General features: G+C 31.3%; 1 protein-coding gene across 1 annotated transcript; it reads right to left on the bottom strand.

The window, feature by feature from the left end:
* Positions 1-12976: 12976 nt before the first annotated feature.
* On the bottom strand, positions 12977-18420 carry LOC132052893 (laccase-4-like). Its single transcript, XM_059444602.1, has 6 exons — positions 18259-18420; positions 16526-16677; positions 15533-15777; positions 14810-14938; positions 13735-14652; positions 12977-13278 (listed from the first exon to the last, which is right to left on the bottom strand). The coding sequence occupies exons 1-6, from the start codon at positions 18346-18348 to the stop codon at positions 13148-13150; spliced, it is 1665 nt and encodes a 554-aa protein (XP_059300585.1). The 5' UTR covers positions 18349-18420; the 3' UTR covers positions 12977-13147.
* Positions 18421-23266: the final 4846 nt, after the last annotated feature.

The raw sequence follows: 23266 nt of genomic DNA, 5'->3' as shown, positions 1-23266 counted from the left end.
CAGAAATGACACTTGGCCTCCAATCAGAGGTTCACATCATTTATAAACCAGCTCAATTTTAAATCCTAAATTAATTAAAAAATCCGATCCATTCATAACCATAATCTAGTTGGATGCCGCGTGTCATATCTGGTATTGTAAAACCGGGGTTAATTAAAAATGGCATGGATGAGCCATTTTAGTAATGTTGATGACATAAATGAGCCAAATTATTGACGAGTGGCATAAATGAGCCATGTTCGATAGTTCGATGGCATAGTTGAGCCTTTTCCATAATTTCAATGGCTATTTTCTGAAATCTAGTTTGGTTAGGGTAGGGGTGTAATCAGATGGTCAGAATTGCTTTCCTTTTAACCAAAGTTCAAGTAAGAAACGGCTTTACTCGTGAGTAGATTTATTCGGCGCGAATCTAAATTAATCGGTCTAGTAAACTTTAGAAACAACTGAAAGAAAGAGAAATCAAAGTTACATTTTGAGAATTCTAGATCTTGTCTGGCCAGTTGGTCCCAGCCTCAAAGTACATCCCGAAGCCATAGATAAATTCACACGGGCAAAGCGTTAAACAAGAAGCAGTAAAAAGTAAAGGAAGTAGTTGCACGGTTTTCCCTTCAAATCAACTGGTCTACAATTTTTTCGCTTCAAATGGCTGGTCTTTTAATTTTTTTTCCTTCAAAATCGAATTTAGCCTAACTAACATTACTTTCTTAAAAGCGTTGACATAATTTGTGGATATTATGATGCGTAACGTATACCCCTCTAAGCATAAATTCGATCTTGAAAGTAAAAATTAAAGAGTAAAGACCAACCCATTTGAAGGACAGAAAATAAAGACCAGCACAAAATAAGACCAAAAGTGCAAATGATCGAAAAGTGGTTACCGGTTACTTTGAAGTAAAATTTTCACAAACAGCTACCTTTTAGCTCCTTCTAACAATCTATAACTACATGTTCTACATTTACAATTCGTAACTGGAGGACCTATATTTAGCTAGTAGATACGTCGACTTAAATACAGGCTAAATATAACGGAAATACGCACGCTGAGAAAACTGAAAGTGCTATATTTATGGAAACAAAATCTATTCCAATTTAAATTAAAATCAATTTTTAATGTTCCCTGATTCACGCAAATATCCTCTCATTCCATATCTGATCTCATATCTTATTCAATCAGCTAACAAATTCAAAAATAATTGAATTCAAAAAGTACATTCATATTTTTAACAAAAAAAAAAAAGGTTCAAAAACTAGTTCATCAAAAACAATATCAAACCAGTGAACAGAGCTCGTTTTAAACGACGAATATATATTTGAATTCATCTGTTAAAATATCGAATTCAAGTTGAGTTCATAATTGAGGTAACAACGTTTTCCGCAACTTTTTTATTGTTTTGATTTTTCGAAATTTTGAAAAATATAGTCAAAATATATGAAAAATATATATCGAAATATAGTCAACGAAAACCTAATAAGTAATATTGAACATAATAATCAAAAATACAATTAAAATATAGCCAAAATATAATCATAATTGAGGTAACAACATTTTCACTGCAACTTTTTTATTTTTTTTATTTTTCTGAAATTTTTCTAAATATAGTCAAAATATATCTGAAATATAGTCAACAGAAACCAGAATAAGTAATATTGAACATAATACTCAAAATACAATTAAAAATATAGCCAAAATATATATGAAAAACAACTATTAAAATATCAATCCAAAACATTAGGAATTGAAAATTCGGGTTCTGTATCTCTAGTCCTCATCGGAGTAGAAGCTTTTTTAGCCATTTCACTTGAATCTAACAAAAAACAACCAAGAACAAACAGTGATAATTAATTATTTAGAGTTGCATTGCTGATTCAAATGAAAAAAAAAAAACGAAAATATAAGTTAAATACACGGTGAAACGTAAAAATAAGTATAGAATCTTACCTTTTTTGGGAATTAGATTTGAATTATGAGTGAAATTAATGAGTAGTTAATTAGAGATAGACAAGAAAGTTGAACTATTGTAAAACTGATTTGAAATTGGAGGAAATTAAGGGATATTGGGCATAATGGTGCGTATTTAGGGGGATAGGAGAGAGGGACCTTTTTTTTTGCTTAAATTTAGGGGTGTGGGAAGTTATCAGATGAGTGGTAAAAAAGTGATAGCTATAGGAAGTAAATATGTTATATTTTAGCTACTAATATAATTATTATAAAGTTTAGTTATGCTCCATAAATAGGTAATAATGTAAGTTATGCCAAGTAAATTTTACTACTTTGAAGGCTCTTGGGCCCAAATATCGGCCCATTACTAATACTGTCGAAACAACTCAATTAGCGTTGGCGGAGCATCCTTTTCTTGTCCTGATTTGTGTCACGGCTGCATCATGATTCTTGATGACACTTCTAATTATATCTGATTATCTTTAATAATGCAGCTTTAACCTCAGTTAGTTATGCAATTAACTTTGATTAGGCAACCATTATGCGGTTGCAATTACTTGCTACTGAATATGTACATATCCTAGGCTTGGAGTTGAGCTAGACTTCTAAATTTGTCAACTTTCTTTTATTAGATTAGATTAACTTTATAAATGGTGCGCTTTGTGTGGATGAAAATGTTTTTAATTTTTACTATATGTTTGATTAGTTAAAATGTTTTGAAAAGTATTCTTTTTTAAAAAATAAGTTCCTAAAGAATCATGAAAATGATTTCCCTAATGGAAGTTGAAAAACAAGTTTCATAAATGAAAACAATTCTACATTAACTATCTCCTCAGTCCTCCCCACCCTCATCCCCGCCCTCTGCCCCCATTTCTACCCCCACACCTACCTACCAATGTTTTATCACCTCAACCTGGTCTTCATAGTATTTGTTGGATTATATATAAATATTTTTGGAGCAATATTTCTGCTTACTTATGAAATATCACTAAAAGTTATTTTTCTTCGTATAACTAATAAACATCCCCAAAAAGAATCAAACTTAGTTGAAATCGTGAGAGATCAAATCAACTTAGTGTATGTTCCTACTGCACCAACTTCCTTAATGTTCTTAGGGTCTTCGGTGGATTGGAGTTTTGCCATCATCGTCATTATTCTGCATTTTATTTTGTCACGTCTTGCTTGGACGTTACTGCATGATTGCCAATTTTCTTTATACTTCTCTGGACAATGTTAGTAAACCAAAGTTATGAGAATAGCCACTAGTTTCAATGTCCACACTTCACTCATAATTCAATCCAAACTATACAAGAAAATATGATAACCATGATTATGAAAATATTGGTGTCGACATATGCAAAGACAGATTCAGAATTTTTGCTCATTGATTGTGGATTGCAATATTTTTTTTGTCTATTGAGTTATGAATAGATTGTCTATTCATACATACTAAATAAATTTTTAATACAAATACATAATTTGAGCTAAATTTATAAGTTATTGCCAAATCCACAACTATAAAGATAGCTCCAACCTTGCTATGTTCAACATTTCTAATATATATAAGTGAGGTGGGGGTACGAACACAGCTCCCGCTTGTACCAAAAGCTTTAAAAAATGTATTCGCAATGAATGCTTGTACCATAAGCTATATAAATTGTACAGTTTAACCAACAACTTTTTGATCCCACGTGGACATTGAATTTCTAATATATATAAGTGCGGTGGGGTTACAAACACAGCTACCCTCGCTTGTACCAAAAGCTTTAAAAAATGTATTCGCAATAAATGTTTGTACCATAAGCTATATAAATTGTACAGTTTAACTAACAATTTTTTTATCCTATGTGGATATATGTCATTGTACAGAATATTTATTCTATCCTTATGTATATACGTATGCACCTTAAATTTAAGTGCGGTAGGGGTACGAAAACAGCTACCCCCGCTTGTACCAAAAGCTTTAAAAAATGTTATATAAAAATGTTTAACCAATGATGACATATGCTTGTACCATAAGCTCATGTATATATATAAATTGTACAATGAATGCTTGTACCATTAACCAACTACTTTTTTATCCCACATGGACATATGTCATTGTACTGAATATTTATTCTATCCTCATGTATACACGTATGCACCTCAAATTTAAGTGCGGTGGGGGTACGAACACAGCTACCCCCGCTTGTACCAAAAGCTTTAAAAAATGTACCCGCAATGAATGCTTGTACCATAAGCTATATAAATTGTACAGTTTAACCAACTACTTTTTTTTTTTATCTCATGTGGATATATGTCATTGTACTGAATATTTATTCTATCCTCATGTATACACGTATGCACCTCAAATTTAATTCTCCGACACATATTTATTTTCTTCGTGCACTTTTATTTGTTCGTAAATGAAGTACTCAACATTACTTTTTGAATATTTATTCTCTCTCTGTATATACATATGCACTTCAGTTTTAATTCTCTGATACATATTTATTTCCTCCGTGCACTTTTACTTGTTCATAAATGAAGTACTTAACATTAAAATTATGCACGCAATGAATGCTTGTACCAAAAGTTATATAAATTGTACATTTTAACCAACTACTTCTTTATCTACATGGACATATGTCATAGTACTGAATATTTATTCTATCCTCATACATACACGTATGCACTTCAAATTTAATTATCCGACACATATTTATTCCATAAATGAAGTACTCAACATTACTTTTTGAATATTTATTCTCTCCTCATGTATACACATATGCACTTCAATTTTAATTCTTTGACACATATTTATTTCCTCCGTGCACTTTTACTTATTTATAAATGAAGTACTTAACATTCGCTTATACCAAAAGCTTTAAAAATTATACCCACAATGAATGCTTGTACTATAAGCTATATAAATTGTACTCTTATCCCACGTGGACATATGTCATTGTATTGAATATTTATTCTATCCTCATGTATACACGTATGCACCCCAAATTTAATTCGTTTGTACCAAAAGCTTTAAAATTGTACTCGCAATGAATGCTTGTACCATAAGCTATATAAATTGTACTTTTATCCCACGCGGACATATGTCATTATACTGAATATTTATTATATCCTTATGTATACACGTATGCACCTCAAATTTAATTTTTCGACACATATTTATTTCCTCTGTGCACTTTTATTTGTTCTTAACCAACTACCCTTTTATCCACGTGCACATATGTCATAGTACTGAATATTTATTCTCTTCTCATGTATATACATATTTATTTCCTCCGTACACTTTTACTTGTTCACAAATGAAGTACTTAACATTACTAAAATATATATATGTCCAAATTACTTGTTCATTTATAAAATCAAGATAAAATTAATTAAATCTTTTCCATTTTACCCTTAGTAATAAATGTTCTTGAAAATAGTCAATTTTGATTAGAATGTATTTATTGGAGAGAGATAGGGGTAAGATAATAAAATATATCTTTTATTTATGATTTCTTAAGAGGCGTGCAAAAGGAAAAGTGACAAGTAATATGGGACGGAGGGAGTATATATTTTACCATAATATTAATATTTATTGGTGTAAGTCTCAATAGCCTTCCTAAATGATTTGAAAATAAGTAATTAATGTGAAGAATAAAATTAATAATAAGAACAAAAATTTCTTTTTCCATATTACTTGGCCACATTACTAAAAATATATGTCCAAATTACTTGTTCATTTAAAAAATCAAGATAAAATTAATTACATCTTTCTCATCTTACCCGTAGTAATAAATGTTCTTGAAAATAGCCAATTTTGATTATAATGTATTTATTGGAGAGAGTACGAACAATAGCAATGAAAATTTGTACAAAAGTTATATAAATTGTACAGTTTAACCAACTAAATTTTTATCCCACTTGGACTTATGTCATAGTACTAAATATTTATTTTCTTCTCATGTATATATATATGCACTTCAATTTTAATTCTCCTACACATATTTATTCCCTCCATGCACTTTCACTTGTCCACTTTTGACTTTTCACGTTCTTTAAGAATTAATAAATAAAGTATATATTTTATCATAATATCCATATTTATTGGTGTATAGTCTCAATAGCCTCAGAAAATTATTTGAAAAAAAGTAATTCATGTGAAGGATGAAGTAAGAAGAACAAAATTTTTTTTTTTTTTTTTTAACGTCGATCAGTAAAAGTGAAGGGAGGGAGTGACTTTTATCCCCATTTTTCTTCTTTGTCAATACTTTAATTATTTTACTCTCCTTTGCATTCCTTGATTATTATATCTTTCTAATTTTGATTTCTTTGTGACAATTCTTTTTATCTATAACTGTTAATATAAGAAATTATAATATATTTTTTAATTAATTTAATAAAAATATTTGATTAGTTTTGCTTTTAAAAAATCCAATATATACAATAATGGTTCTTATGTTTGGATCTGAACAGTTAATTAATTGAAATGAATATCAATCTATCGGTATACATACAAGATATTAAAAAATTTAAAAGAAAAAATCTAGAATCAAAATATTAATTTTCCCTCGTATTGTTACTAATTTTCTTTTTGACATCGATGAACAACTTTCGTTGTCATGACAATGAGAAAAAAGTCCGACTCTTTCCATCTCAAAGACTTAATTCCATCATATGTTTTTAAATTTTAAAGTCCATTTTTTAATTATAACTAAAGTGATGGTATATAAAATACATTTTGTATATCTTGCTCTATATACTAACAATTAGAATGCTTTTAAAAGTTATTTTCAAAATACAAACTTTAAAGACTGGCTAATTAAAGCGAATAGACATGTTCGGCCCGTGCATCGCACGGGCATGTATTGCTAGTTCACAAATATATGGAAACCTAGCTACTCTATAAATACTTTGAAGCAATGAATAAACAACAGCTCGACTAGGACACAGAATTCCGGAGTTTGGGTGAAACATGCTTTCCAAAACTTATAAGCAAAAATCATAAAGTTAAATTTTAACATGATTTTTGATTTATTTTTATCATTTTAACTTAAAAATAAGTGCTTAAAAGTACTTTTTTATTTTATATAAACATTATAAAAGTGTTTAAAAGTTATTTTGGCTTAAAAACACCTAAAATAAGCCGATCCAAACAGGCTCCCAGCTAGTTTCACATGTAACATGTGCTACAACTGTTGAGTCTTGCCTTGTCATAAAGCCCATAACTCCTCGAAAGACTAAACGCTATAATACCGCATTTAATAGGAAACGTGTCGATGAGCAAGAGATGCCTATTTTCACGGGTTAATTTGGCCCCCTTTCGAATTTAGATGGATGTCTAATTGCCCCTTCGTATCATTACTCTCTCCGTCCCATAATAAGTATAATCTTAGCTAAAAATATACATATTAAAAAGTTAATAATATAATATAAAGTTTACTAAAAAAAACTCTATATAATAAAAATAATTTTTTTGCTTGATTAAAGCATTCACAAGTAGTAATTCTTTTGACATTAGAATCTAACAATACCAAATTACTATGTGACTTTTTCAATCATTATTTAGATGTTATTTTAACTTGATATTTTTTATCTAAGGTTAGAATTGAAAAAAATTAATCAATTTATGTCTTGATTTTGGACAAATTTTTTTGGTTAACAAACCCAAAGCAGCCTGTCAGTTGCAGAGAGTGCAGGTGTCCTTTTTAGACACGATTCACAGTCACTATTGCCCACTCTACATCACTTGCTCCGTCATTTATTCCTTCCCCAAGTGGAAATACTACTTTCTTTATTGGTTTTCTTTGTCTTTTTCTTTTTCAATAGTAAAAAAAAAAATATTGACATAATGGAGAAAAATCAGATACCATCTCTTAAATAATCTATAGAAATAAAATAATAATTTGCATATATTGCTTTAAAAAGTTTCTAAGTTGCATGTGCACTTTTTTTTTTTTTTAATCAAAAAAGTTATTTAAAAGCACCATAGCAAAAAGAGTTTATTGACAATCAAAATAATAAGGTCATATAAAAAATAAAAAAAAATTGGAGGCCTCAACTTTTCTTTTCCCTTTTTCGGTTTCATTATTTCGATTGTTGTAGTATTGGAGAATTTATAAATTGTTGAACGTTTTATTTCTGGAGTGTCCCCATCTTTTGGGCACTATGATTTTATGAACATTCTAGTCTTCAATTCTTTTTCTCTTTAGGGTCATTTCTAAGTTGCTAGAGTGACAAAAATAATTCAGAATGTTATATAAGCAGTGGCGGATTCAGAATTTTCACTCTGGATATTCAAAAAATAAAAATGTAAACGTGCGAATAAGCTAAAAAAAAAAATACAATTCCATTTAATTTGTCCCTGAGAATTAAATGAAAAAAAAAATCAATGTAATTTTGAATACACTAGACAGCAAAAGCTAAAATTAAAAAATATTAGTGTCCCTTACGATCAAAGCTGAGACGCTAGAGTGCATTTTGAACTCTTTAGACCGCTTGAGCTAATTTTTATATTTGTTCAGAATATTCAAAACTTATATATGTAATAAACATAGAAAATCTACTCTCTATATATAGTGTGTTTTTAATTTGCCGAGGGTGGTCGGGTGGACACCCTCACGCCACCCTAAATCCGCCCCTGTTAATATGGCGATCCTTCTTAGACAAAGGAGCATCATCATGTTCCCACTGAATTGCTACTTTTACTAAAATGATCAGCCCTAAATTACTTGAAATAATTTCGTGCGAGCTCATGTGAGGAATTTGACTAATTAAGCTCGAATGCAATAATTATTGTGCCATAGGCATGACGATAGATTATATTCTTTATCTACGATTCTCACTGTTGCGACCGGGGGAAAAAAAAAAAGGAACAAGTAAAATTGAGGCGCTCATCTTCTAACCCTTTCACGCTTGAATGGAAAATGAAAAAAGGTTTACTAATCAAAGATACTATGCTCCAAATAAAAACTTAGTAACAATAATAGAAACGGATCCAAAATTTTATATTTATGGATTCTAGGATAGAACATCATACTAGGTTCGAGATAAATTATTTATACATATTAAATGAAATTTTAACAACAAACCATAATACCGTCATTCCAAATTAACAGTCCCTTTTGCTAAAAGAAATGTATTCCAAAATAGTTGTCACTTTCGGAATTCAATACTAAAGTTGACAATTGTGTCTAACTACTACAACAACAACAAACTCAATCCCACAAATGGAGTTTAGGAAGGGTGAGAATGTAATCAAAGAAACATTGCCTGTAATTAAAAAAAAAAAAACATTGCCCCTACCTTTATGAGGCCCCGTATTGTCTCTAAGAATGCACATACGAGGAAATAGTCACTCTATGTTTATAAAAATAGGAATAATTTAGTAAACTATATATTGAATTTATGAATTTTTTAATTGACGTAAAAAGAGCTAAAATAACAGTTAAAATAAAATAATATAATATGTGTCAAAATTATTAAATTATGCCCAACCGATTACTAATCAGATAGATCGACCCAAAGCACAGACATAATAGCTCCTCCCAAACGTAAAAGAAACATTAAATGATTATTAAGCCGAATCACAAACCTAGGGCTGTGAGTTGAAGTCTTTAAGGAACCATTTGGGAGAATAATTACGTAGCTAACTAAACTGTCATTCACTGTGTCGCTTGATCGAATACGTGTCGATATGTCCACAAACCACAGAGTTTTTTAAATCTGTTTAGGGCAGGAACTTTTAGCTTAACTGAAAATTAATTTCAACTCCCAAAAGAGATTATCGAAGTACTCGAAGGCTAATGAAAATTCAACAAGTGTCAAGATCGGTTGGGGTTGCGTGCAAATAGCTCATGAGACAAATAACATGGTCTCATTAAAGCTATGGCAAGCACAAAAAGTACAAAAGTGGTCAGCACTTTTCCATTTCTTTGAAATGTCCTTAGATCCTTTTTGGAAGTAAATAGTATCCCGCTCTCAAATTAGTTGTAGTGATTTTTAAAAATAATAGTCTCAAATTATTTATTATTTTAAAAATTCAAGATAATTTTTTTTTTCATTTTCTTCTTAGTAATAATAGTTCTTGAAGACAATAAACACCTCAATTATGAGGTATTTGAAATATAAATAGAGTAAATATTTAATGAATAGAGATTATATCTTAAAACATAGATAAAGGTAAACTAGTAAAAAAAAATACTCCAAATTGATATTTCTCAAGAGACGTTTAAAAGAGAAACACGACAGATAATTTGAGATGGAAGGAGTGCTTTCTTCATCCCAACTTATGTGACACCATTTGATTACGTACAAAGTTTAAGAAAGAAATGAAGATTTTGGAGTTTATGATCTAAAATAAACGTTAGGCACTTGTGTGTGGCCATAAATCATTTCATCAAGGTAAAATAATTTTTTTATAGTTATGTTCTTTCAAATTATAGAAATGTGACATTTTTTAGACAAACTAAAATAGAAAGGGTATCACCTAAATTGTGACGGAGGGAGTAATTACTTAATCACAATTACTCATAACTCTCTGATAAATTACTAGTATTATCTAATCGTAACGGCCAAAACATTTTTGTAAGACTAGAAGCAGAAAACAGAAAAATGTGAAAGATACTATGAAATATTTATACTTTATACTCCATGAGTTTTAAAAGTTTGAAAAAATTCAAGAAATTTGCAAACTCAATTATTACGAATTTTCAAACGAACACACTGGTTTGGCCTTTTCAATTCACACCAACTTCAATATTTTGGATTATATCTTTATTTATTGCAATATTAATTATTTATTTTTAACAATAGAGCTGACCAATCATATCAACCTAAAGATTCTGTCCCCTTTTTTCCCTTTCCTTTTTAGGCCCTTTTCAACAGATAATTAATTTGCAACATGCCAAAAGTGATAACCCAATTATAGAAAAAATTTAGTAGCAGTATTTACTAATGCATTAAGATTTCTGACAATAAAATCCATTTTTATTTGTTTAAAATAAATAGCACAGTAATTTTTACTCCTTTAAACCACAACATATGGATTTAAAAATTTCAGTCGCCTCCCAATCAATGCTGCAAAATTGTTTTTTCCAAAACAGAAACTGTATTATTAACTATGTGAAGGAAAAATAAAAAAATTTCATTTTTCTTTGGAAATGATTGCTAGAAAAGGGTAAAGGCCAGCATAGTTGTTGAAATAATGGTCAGCATGTTCATAATTTAGAACAAGAACCAAAACCAAAGAGGAATATAAAAAAATCAGGAGTGGAATTAATCAAATATATAAATGATAGTCCATTAAAGGAAATGAGCTGGTAATAGAACCACTGTCAATTTGTTTCCATTAAAGGAAAGATTCCTTATTTCTCTCTCATTCCTAAAAAAGTCAAAATCAGTAGGAGCATGTGATCCTGATTAGAAGACACTTGGGTAAGCGTGTGCACCATAGCTCACGTGGACAAGCGTGCAGCCTGCAATTACTTGCTGTCACCTAGACTATTATGTCCAATTCAATATTTAACTCCCTAGAAATTCACTAATTGTGTTATATTGTGATTGAGATTATTATTTTGATTTAATTCACTTATTGTGTGATATTGTTACTAAGATTGTTTTTGTTCAACTTAGATTCTTAACTCAACAAAGAAATATTACTTTACGCTAATTTACGTCTAATGAGGAGTACATTAGTGGAGAGAGACATTCATTCGACTTGGGTAACGAGCAAGAGTGTGTTTATACCGAAAAGCAAACAGAGTACTTAATTGCTCCATATTCATTAGTTGTGAGACATTTCAAAAAAGTATTTTACTTATATAACTAATCGAACAAGATTTTAGATGAAGGAGACATTCAATCTAAAAAGTGATTAATACAACATTAAGATCTGTGGTGAGACAGATGAGGTCCTCCACCCTTAATTAGTAGAGGTGGAGCCTATCCTTTTAGTTTATGGGATTTGGATTATAACTTTTTTATTTACTGATTTCTGAATATATTATTTGTACATCAAATGATTTTTTTGACTCAATATTGGATTCTGCCGAATTCATAACTTAAGAGCTAGTTCTGTCCTGTTAAACACGTCTTGGATTCGAGTCTTGTGAGCGAAAAAATCCTGGTAAAAAGCTCTTCCACATTTCACGAGCCCTATGCAACATAAATTCGAATTAATCGAAAAAAATAGATGTCAAATATCGAATGAATATATCAATCTCGATTTCCTCCAAAAGGCGAACTATTTATCTTAAACAAAAGTGCATTAAAGCAAAGTACACTTGTAAACTCATGACACGTAGCTCTTATGCTTTGTCCATCTCCAAGTCCAATTTCCATTTTAGGACAGTGCAATTCCAACGTACAAAGGTCATTATTTGTGCCATCTCACATTAGATGCTGTGGAAAGTGGAAACAACAACATTAACCTATCATTTAAGACTCGTTTATTTGAGGTAAAAGTTAGAGATAATCATATCCTTATAAAATTCGGTATTGCTTTTATTCAATTTTTGATTTGTATTAAATTAAACAACCCCTTAAAGATGGGTTATTTACAAGAATGGACTTGCGGGTGAGTGAACTCGAACCTTTGACCTCGTTTGTCTCATGAGCACATTTCAAGTTTAACAAGTTTTGCCTTTTCCCTTGAAGGTTTGCACATGAAGCAATTGGGTTCCCCAAAAGTTCAAGACCACCCATTTTCATGGTCATTGGGGTGTAATTTCCATCTTTAATGCTGCTGTTGCAATCCAAATGTTTTGCCCTCAATTGGGCCAGTAACTAAATGGCCCATATTTCAATTACAAAACAATTTGGCAGGGCCCTACGAAATGGGCTGAATCTCAACATTGACCCAAAATTTTTTGTTCATGACGTTACATTCTTTCCTAGTGTTAATATAGCGTCATTTTCTTTCCTAATAGTCTCATTTTCTATGTCCAAAAAAGAAAAGAAAAGAAAATCAACCCAACTATTAGTTAGGAAAGGTAGTAAAGCACATATTGGGAGATTACATAATTCAACAAAAATTTAAAGACTCTCAAAAAAAAATCATAAAATAAATTCATATAATAACTAACTTGTCCCCTAGTAATATTACAAACATTTCTTTTTAAAGAAGCAAACTATTTACTCATAGCAGCTCATTTGGCTTGCTCCAACAACTCATACCAGTAGATTTACTCTGAAAAATATACACAAATAAGTAATAGGAACTCTTTAACATTTTGGTAGATCTTTGGGAGGAGGTAAAAGAGATTCATTAGGATCATTTCCATTATCTACCACAAAAGCCATCTTAAGTCCCCACGTTGTGTGCACCTCCAAATGGCAATGTAAAAACCAAACCCCTGCAAAAAATATTTAACGGAAATAGACATAAATAATCGTCCACTTAAAAAAAAAGTTGCCAGATGTATAATATGCACATTAATATGCATATATATTATGTATATTGGCTAACTTATATAAATATTTTTTACCGAGCAGTCAAATGTGTAATTTCGCAAAATTTAACCCAAAAAAGAGAGAAGATATTACAAAAGTCGAAATCTCACCAAACAACATTTAAATAGAGAGTTTAATTTGATATGCTGACAGCAAACAAAATCTTTCACACTATCATGTCACCAAAAATATAATTACACTTTGAAGGTCATCATAAGTGGGAAGTACAACCTGGAAGATAATGTTATTAACTTCTTGTTGCGTGTTAAACTATATTAATAATTTAAAAACGTTTTATACTGTCAATGTATATAAATTAAATCCTTAAATAAATAATGAAGAGTCTTTATAAAATTTACCAGGATTATTTGCTTTGAACCTTATAGCAACCCAACCACCAGAAGGGGCATTTATGGTGTTCCTCTCAACAGGATCAACAAGGTTGAACTTTTTAGGTCCTTCTTTGGGATTAAAATTACCTCTGCCTCTTCCAACCACAAAAAAATTGAAGCCATGTAAATGCATAGGATGATTTTCAGGACTCAACAATCCTGTATCTTGCATTATTAATTGAACATTAGAATTATAATCAAGTCTATAAAGCCTAGTCCCTTCCATTGTCCTCAAATTTTTTGGTGGAATCCCTGTATAGTCAAAAGCATATGCTGGATTTCTAGGAAAATCATCAGTAAACACTCCAGTTTTGTTAAAGAAATGTGCATTAAGTAGTGACACACTTGGCATAACAAATGTGACATTATTTATAGCTGCCACGAGTCGAAATCCTTTGTAACATGATTCACAAGGGTTGAGTCCAAGACTAATGGTGAAAAAAAGGGAATGATCAATTTTCATTGGGACTTTTGCTGGATACTTTTTCGAATTCAAGCTTCTGAGAGAGTCCATATATTTTATCGCGACAGATGTGGCGTTTTTAGGCTGTGGCACGGTGAATGTGGTGGAAGAAATGTTTGTGCCAACATATTGTAAAGTTGCAGTAGCAGTCTTGTTATCGACTAAGATAGGAGAATTCATGTATGGTGATGTTACCATCAAGTATTTTCCACTTTCAAGATTAGCTGATAAAATGACATTTGTAGTTTGGCCTGGAGCTGTTAATATTGTCTCAGTTTCAAAGGGTTTAACATAGGAAGCATCTACTTCTACCACAGTGAAGTTGTGGCCAGCAATCTTAAAGAAAAGTTCTTCATTCAGTGCAGCATTGATGATTCTCAGTAGGTACTTCTTGCCTGGCTCCACTAGGAAATTGAATCCTTCTGTGGATCATGGGGAAGCAAAATGAAAAGTATATTACAATTAGTATTGTCACAATTGACAGGTAAATTACATTGATGGTAATTATTTACGTAGTTAGTAGATATAAGTTAAATTCATGCATAAAGTAAGAAATACAATTGAAGGAAAAGATTTTACCTTGTAATAAGCAGGTAGAAACAGGACCAGGAAGGCCATTGATAGTGTAAGCATCAGAAATATTAGGTGACAGGCCTGATTGTGTTGCTTCATCAATTACGGCTTCAACATCTGATTTCCACCATTCACCTGTCAATTGAGCCACCAAATTTGTGGACAACAAGGCAAAATAAAGAGGAATCAAACATTAAAAATATATTGTCATGGAATGAGTTTAAGCGAAATTACAGGAATTATTGGAACTATTGTTGTATTTAGTCATTGAAAGGGATAGAAATATCAAAAGTTTGATTTTTATAGAAGTCCCAATGGCATTATTTAGTGATCAAATGATCACAATTCAAACTCTCAGCGGCCGTTTGGTTACAGAGATTCAGAAGATTATCCCTATATAAATTTTGTGCTTAAATCCTTCTAGTGTTTGATTGTGGATATTAGCTAAAACCAGGATAAAATTTATACCAAGATCATGATTATATATCTCATATTAAATGTGGCATTCTCCATCCTCTGGCTATAATCTTAGGCTTATAATCCCGGATAACCTTGTTTTGAATCAAATGACCCCAAACTATCTATAGTAATCTTGATTTGACAACATAAAAATTGCAGTAAATAACATGTTATAACTAATTAGTACGACACATTGTTAATGTAAAATTTCTTACATTGTCAGTATATATAAATTAAACGCCATAAAAAAATGATATAACGTGATGTTACCTAAAATGATGACAACTTCTTTTTGGGGCTTTGGAAAGGGGTAGGGCAAGTCAAGCTTTGGGAGGATAACGACAGCACCATGGATAGTGGCCCTGAGCCAGAGTATGTGTGCATGCCAAAATAGTGTTCCTCTCTGTTCTGTCACTGTAAAATTGTATACATAGCTTTTTCCTGGCTGTATTGGACATTGCGCTATATAGGCCGGCCCATCGGCCCAACACGTTCCAATTTGTTTCACACCATGCCTGCTCAACATTAAGGGGTCATTTGATCGGTGGTTAGAGTTATGCAAATATGTAATGTAGACATTAGTTATCCAAAGTATAATTATGCAGAGTATAAGTATCCATATATTATTTATTAATTTTATCCATAAAATAATATATAAAGTATAATTATGCAGAGTATAAGTATCTAATCAATTTTTTATGTTATATATTATTTATTTAATTTCATATCTACCCTACTTTATAAAAATAAAATAATATATGAATTTTGACCAAATATTTGATCATTTAATAAATTATACTACATGTGTACACAAAGTGTGATTAAGTTAGAGTTTGACAATTAAAAATAAAAATTAGATTTTATGATTGTAAAATGATAAACATGTATTTGGTATAATGAATTTTATACTAAGGGAAAAAAAACCTATCAAACATGGTACTATTAACTATGCGAGTTTTAATATGCTAATAGTTCCCTTCCTAACCATCAACCAAACGACCCCTACGTATGTAATTAAAGAAGTAACATAAATAGCCGCCTACCCAAACATTAAACTGAAAATAGTTGAAGGATATATAAAATATGTATAATCCATGTATAATATGTGCATAATTGTATTCTTTTTCTTAGTGTATAATCTATGTATACTGGCTAAAAAAAATAGTGAATCTGGTCGGCTATTTGTGTAAAGATCACACAGTTGTGCCCTTTTTTTCAAAAGTAAAAAACGTAGGATGGACAATTTTGTAGTAGAGAACTAACCAGTGGATGGTGAGATTATAGTGAACTTGGTTGACGACCTTTATAAGTAGGGTATCGTCTTCCCTAGCATAAATAGTTGGACCAGGAATTTTTCCATTTACTGTTACAGTAGACTTAGTTGAGCATAATCTTGTTATATTTCTCATCACCACCTGCATTTACAGAATCTCAGCTTGCAAATATTTCATTTCAGCAATAAAAATGGGTATATGAACTGAAATATAATGTAGTTGACCAACTATAACATTTTCCTCTTGTAATCAGTAAATTATACTAAATGAATTCAGTAATAAATTTAACATTATTATAGCCTAACTCTATTATATTCCTTCTTTTTATTAGACTCGTGACAATTGGCACCCTCTTATTGAATAATTACACTGTGTGGCACATCCTTCCATGGAAGTGTCTGATATACCATGGAAAAGCCTCATGTTTGCTGATGATGCAAGGCCAAAAGCTAGATTTACTCTGTGGCTACACTTCCATGGAAGGATGTTAACTGCTGATAGCTAGGCTTAGTAAGTGGGGACTGGCTGTTGATCCTATCTGTTCTTTGTGTACTACCTACCCTGAAATCAGGGATCATTTGCTCATGGAATGTCATTTCACTAAACTTGTTTGGAACAAAGTTCTCAAGTGGGCTCAGAGGAAACCAGCTACTACTGCTAGATGGGACCAATATCTACAATGGGTGATTATGAATGGCAAGGGCAAGACTCAGGCTGCAGGACTGTTCAGAATGCTGTTGGCTGAATGTGTACATGTTGTTTGGCTGGAAAGGAATCAAAGGGTGTTTGAGGACACTAGTGATAGCATAGCTAGAGAAATTGTGTATGTGTGTGCTGTTAGAGCTAAACCTAGGCTTAGAAGTATGATTCAGCATTTCTTTTTGTAAAGTTCTAGCTAGGTGTGTTTAATGGTGGTTGTACTGGATAGCAAGCTGAGGTATAAGCTGTGCTATGGTGCTTGTAATGGTTCATTGGTGATTAATACAAAAAAATGTTAGTGACAAAAAAAAAAAAAAAGAGATACTTCATTTATTAGTGAGTTTGTCTTGAAAAGCAGAGATTTTGATAGGGGTTGGCATTTACAACAATAGTGGTAAGAAGAGAATGATCAAGACAGTGGCTTCTATGCTACAAACGCAATTTGGACTATATATTGTAACCAATCGCAAATTTATATGATATAAAAAACAAAACTGGTGCACAATATTTTGCATTATATCGCCAAAAGTATCGGAAAATGACATTCCATCCGTTATTATTCTGTCCATTTGGAGCCAAAGCATTTAATATTTGTGCATTACGGAAAATGACATTCCATCAGTTAATCTTCCATCAGAATTCACTTTTGTGTTTGACACAAAATCAACATGCATGCTGCTATTAACATACTTGGAAGCTTTCTCGGAAGCTACTTGATTAAATGTTATAAATTAATGAAATTATCAAATTGTATCTTAAAAAAAAAATGTTCCTATAGTCAATCGAGTTTAAGTTTTATTCCATTAACATTAGCAAATCGTAGGTAATACGTTGGAGCAAATCAAATTTGACTGAAATTATTTATGTCATACCACTTAAATGATAATTTCACGTAATCTAGAAAATAAGACAATCAACTTGCTATAGTATGTTAAATTATATTGATAATGTTTGTCTGTACACTGTCACGATATAAGTTAAATGTAGGATGAACTTACATTGTTAAATGTAGGATGAACTTACATTGAACTTATAATGACGGGTATTGCCTCTGCATTCGACCAACACTGGCCACAGGAGGGCCAAAACCACCACAATTCTCAGACATCCCATTTCTTCCACAATCTTTGATCTCTATATCTTATTTGATTGAACTTATATGTATTTTGTGAGCTAGAGAGAAAGTGTAATAACCTTATATATATAGTCTCTATAAGAACATCATTTTAACTAGTTTGGTGGATAAACTATAGATGCTTCAATGGGAAGATCAAACTCACTATATATCCTGATATTTTAATTTATTTCGTATAATTTACACAAAGTTGTTGCATATCATTGAAATGGTAAACTCCTATTTTGAAGAAAAGCTACATGGTTACATACATCCAAGTTTCAACTTTAACTCTTAGAAATTTCACGAGTTAACTTATAATCACCGACATACTGCAAAAATTTGATACTATTATTGAAATTTAACTTATTGTAACAAGTTGCTTGTCTTTTTTTCCCAATTAACTAAGTCCTAAAGCCCTACCTATAGGTATCTTACCTGACCTGATTGTGTAACTTTACGCTTTCAGTAAATAGAAGTTAAATTCCAAATTTAATATTCCACTTCGAACTTGGGTTGGTCCAACTGTATCTTTGGTTCGATTACAAAAAATTAAATCAACAGTAGCTAATATGACCAAACAAGGGATCAAACTCCAGCTTTGCCCATGCAGAAAACTCAAGTCAAAAAGATGACATTTGCAAAAATTGAAACAGTACCAACTAAAGCTTATCTAAAGTTACTTCTGGTGAAATAAATACTAATAAAACTCAGCGGTAGGTTATATTAAGATAGCTTTTTCACATTGTTTCAGATCTTGCAGTTAGAACCAAGAAGTTAGAAGGGGCTTGATAAAGAAAAGTCAGAGATCTTGAGCATTAATTAAAATCTTTTCTAATTAGTAAGACCATAATAGATTTTCTTTTGTACATTATGAGAGTAAACATGCATTATTGAAATGAGCTGTATCTTGGTTGTATTGTTTCTCTAAAGAAATAGGTGTGTGTGAATTGCGTTCTTCCAGAAGAGTTTGAAAATTTCTTGTGGAAGTAAGAAGTGAGAAATTAAAGTAGCTTGTAGTTAGAGAGTGACTATCATGGAGTCACTAATCAAAACATTTTGGGAGCAGCTCATTATTTGTCCTATTAATAGTACTTAAATCTACCCATAAAATTCTAAATTTTTTGGCATTAGTAATTTTTAGCTCAATGACTAATTCAGGACTTAAAAATCAGTAAATTCTGCTTTTTATATATACATCAACATCTTTACTAGCGCCCATATAATTAGAGCTAGACACATCCACGCGATATGCTCTGTTAAATTAGCCCCTTTAGTCTAATATATGAGCTACATGTGGCTAGATATTTTTTTTTAAGTCTGATTTAATCTCAGACTGCCTCAAAACGATGAATATTAGTGAGAAGGTCAATTACTCTTTATATTTATTAGTCCCTTTCAAAGGGATAAAGGGACCATACTCCACGTAATCCAGGTGTGTTCATTAATGCATGCTATACAATGTCATTCTTCAACTCAATAAACAATTAAACTCCTATTATCAACATTAATAAACCTGATCTAGAGACTAATCTCCAGTTTCCTCAGTCAATATTGGGCCTAGACATTCGTTTACTTTTCATGGGCCGGGCTTCATCTTTTAAGCAAATAAAATGTTGGGCTGGATCACTGTTATCGCTCAAAATTCACGCTAGGTTTCACATGTACCGTTTGAATAACTTCAATAAGGAATACACCTCCTTAAATTTAGGCGTCCATCTGAGGGCAATTTGCACGATTTCCTTCATACAGACTGGTCTTTAATTTTCCGGACTCAATTCACTGCTATTTAATTTCTTCCCTTCGCTTAAAAAGGTGGCAAAAAATATCCCGAGATTCTGGGTTCGAATCCCAGTAGAGTAAAAAATAATAATATTTTCGCAAGGCATAGGTTTCTATGAACCTATGCTTACTCGGGAGAAATTACATAGAACCTATGCCGGAGACGGTAGACTTTGCCTTGTAAGGCAAACTTTTAGTTATGTCTCTGCCGGTTCCGGCAGACTTTGCCTTATAAGGCAGATTTTTAGTTATGCCTTAAGGCAAAGTTTGCCGCATAAGGCGGACTTTTTGCAAAAATCTTGCCTTGCGAAAAAAAATTATTTTTGACTGAGCGGGGGTTCAAACCCAGAACCTTAAGGTATTTTCGATCACCTTTTTAAGCGAAGGAAAAAAATTAAAGACCAGCAATTTGAGGAGCAAAAATTAAAGACCAACCCAACAGAAGGGTAATCCGAGCAAAAAAATGTCCATCTGATTTGAGCCGGACTATGAATTTAAGTAGGCGTTTGGACATGCGGTTTGAAATCATGGTTTGAAACCATGAGATGAAACCAGCGTTTTGACATGCATTTCATCTCATGGTTTCAAACCATGGTTTCAAAAAAGTTAAATATAAAATTTGATCCATAAGTTTATATTTTGTAAAAAGAGACCCATAAGTTGGTAGATATTTTTAACAATTACTCTCATCAACCATTTACCAACCTCATTAACTTCCACCTGCTTTTATTTATGTCTAACAACCTTTATTTATGTCTATCGACCCCATTACTATTCATGTTAAATTTTTGATTTTATTGAACTAAAGTTTGATCAATTGATGTTGTATTTTATAAAAAGGCCTTCTAGTAGCGTATTAATTTTGTTGTGAACTATGACTTGCTCATTTGGTAAGATTGTATAAGAATTGGGAATGTTTTGATAGTTTTCACAACTTGTGGGGTTTTTATGTCTATAAGAGAAGATACAACTTAAGATATCCCAATTGCATGTCCAAACATGATTTCAAACCATGATTTCAAACCATTGATAATATTCATACATCGAAAGTTTTTTAATCTATTTTTATATCATAAGTGAGACTTGGATCAGCAAGTCTAGTAAAAAGACTTCGAGTATGTTTGGATGGGCTTATAACTCATGACTTATAAGCACCTAATTTGACTTTTTGGCTTGTTTTTGTTATTTTGGCTTAAAAATAAGTGTTAAAAACACTTTTTATCTTACCCAAACACTGCAAAAGTGCTTAAAAGCTATTTTGATTTTAAAGCACCTAAAATAAGTCAATACAAACATGCTCCTTGTCAAGAAAATTGTCGCAAATCTAGGAAGACCCGAAATTCAAAGTGTGAGTGCAGTCAGGGGCGAACCCATGTATTATTTTTTGGTGCTCGAGCACCCATTAAGCGTGGCGGATACTCTATGCAGACATATAAAAAGAATTGAAGTTTTGGTAGAAAATAATAAAGACCACCAAGGAAGCAATAAATTGGTGCTCTGGTTAAGAGGTTGTAAGCTTTAGGATAAGGCATGGAGGAGCCTAGTTCGAATTCAAGATAATTTTTCTTTTGTTGATTTTAAGGTGAAGCACACCGTTATTGAATCTAAGTTGCCATTGAGTGCATTATGAATAAATTGTGAAATTTTTTAACTCTGCATGTTAGTGAATAGGATAACAAAATTTGCGTACTAATATTAACAGATTAAAGATCGATGTACAATGCATATCAATTTTTTTTTTTTTTTTGTGAAATAGAAAAAATCATGATAAAGAGTGCTTTTCTATATAGATTTTAGGGAAAAGTGTTCAAAACACACAAGATAATAACACACCTTTTGCGAAGTCTATGACCCCCCTGGACTTATTTTTGGATTAGGCATCAAATGGAGCGAAAGTCACCTAAATTCATTTGAGTGATAATTTGATATTTGACCACTTTTAACGAAGGGAGATTTATAAGTGCACTTATAGTGACGATTTTTTCAAGTTATTAGAGCTAATTTTTCTTTCAATTATCGTGCCTTTTTGCTTCGTGCCTTTTGTGTGTTGACCGCTTTGCTTATTGAGTTTAAAAGATTTAATTATGATGAAAAATTTCAAACCCAAAAAAAAACTCCATTGTAACAAGCTTTCGATATTATAAGGATTTGTGACATTGTCGACATTGAAAACATGATTAATCATAGTGGATTAATAGAGTGAAATTTTTTAACGGATTCGATGAATAAAATTGTATTCATGTTAGTGAATAGTGATAACAAAATTTGCGTACTAATATTAACAGATTAAAGATCGATGTACAATGCATATCAATTTTTTTTTTTTTTTTGTGAAATAGAAAAAATCATGATAAAGAGTGCTTTTCTATATAGATTTTACAGAGTGTGAATCTAATTAATCGGATCAGTGTACTTTGAATACAAGATGGTTTTTTTTTTTTTGAAAAAAAAAAAAAACTATTTCTTTGTCTCTTTTTTTTTTTTTTTCAACCGGTGTGAACTGTGAACTAAGAATTTATGACCAATTGCTTATGACCTTATGACGAAATAGTAAAGAGCAGTCTTTTATTTAAAAACAATGGACATCTTGAATCATGATTGATGAATCTTCTTTCTATACGTTGACCAACATCAAATAAAGTACTCGCAAAATTGAGAGAAAGTTTAGCCTTTTAAAATTTAATTTATTTATTTTTTAAAAAATAAATCAAGAAAGTATTAATTATTGAATGTGTTAAAATCCTTACGATTACTTATTGTGAATACGAGGAATTGAAGAAGTATATATTAGCCGCCTGGAACAGTCAAAGTGTTACATTTTCAATCCTATTGAGTATTGACTCATATGAGCACATGTCGAACGTCAGGCATACAATTATTGAACACTTGATTTTTATATGCTTTTAATAATTAAATTAGAAAACCAAGAGAAAGAATTCGTGAGTGTTTATCAAGGGGTAAAAAAACTTACATGCTGTTATGGATAAAAATGACCGTGGTGAATGACACGTTTAAAATGTTTACTATTGTGTGTTTTTAATTTCATAGCACATGCATATGATGTTTATACCAACTCAAAGAATTCAAGATATACTAATTATATACATATCTTTATTACTTTAATATTAATAATAA

The sequence above is a fragment of the Lycium ferocissimum genome, chromosome 4 (genome assembly GCF_029784015.1).
Source record: "Lycium ferocissimum isolate CSIRO_LF1 chromosome 4, AGI_CSIRO_Lferr_CH_V1, whole genome shotgun sequence".
Classification (NCBI taxonomy): Eukaryota; Viridiplantae; Streptophyta; class Magnoliopsida; order Solanales; family Solanaceae; genus Lycium; species Lycium ferocissimum.
This window is presented reverse-complemented; position numbering and strand designations above follow the sequence as displayed.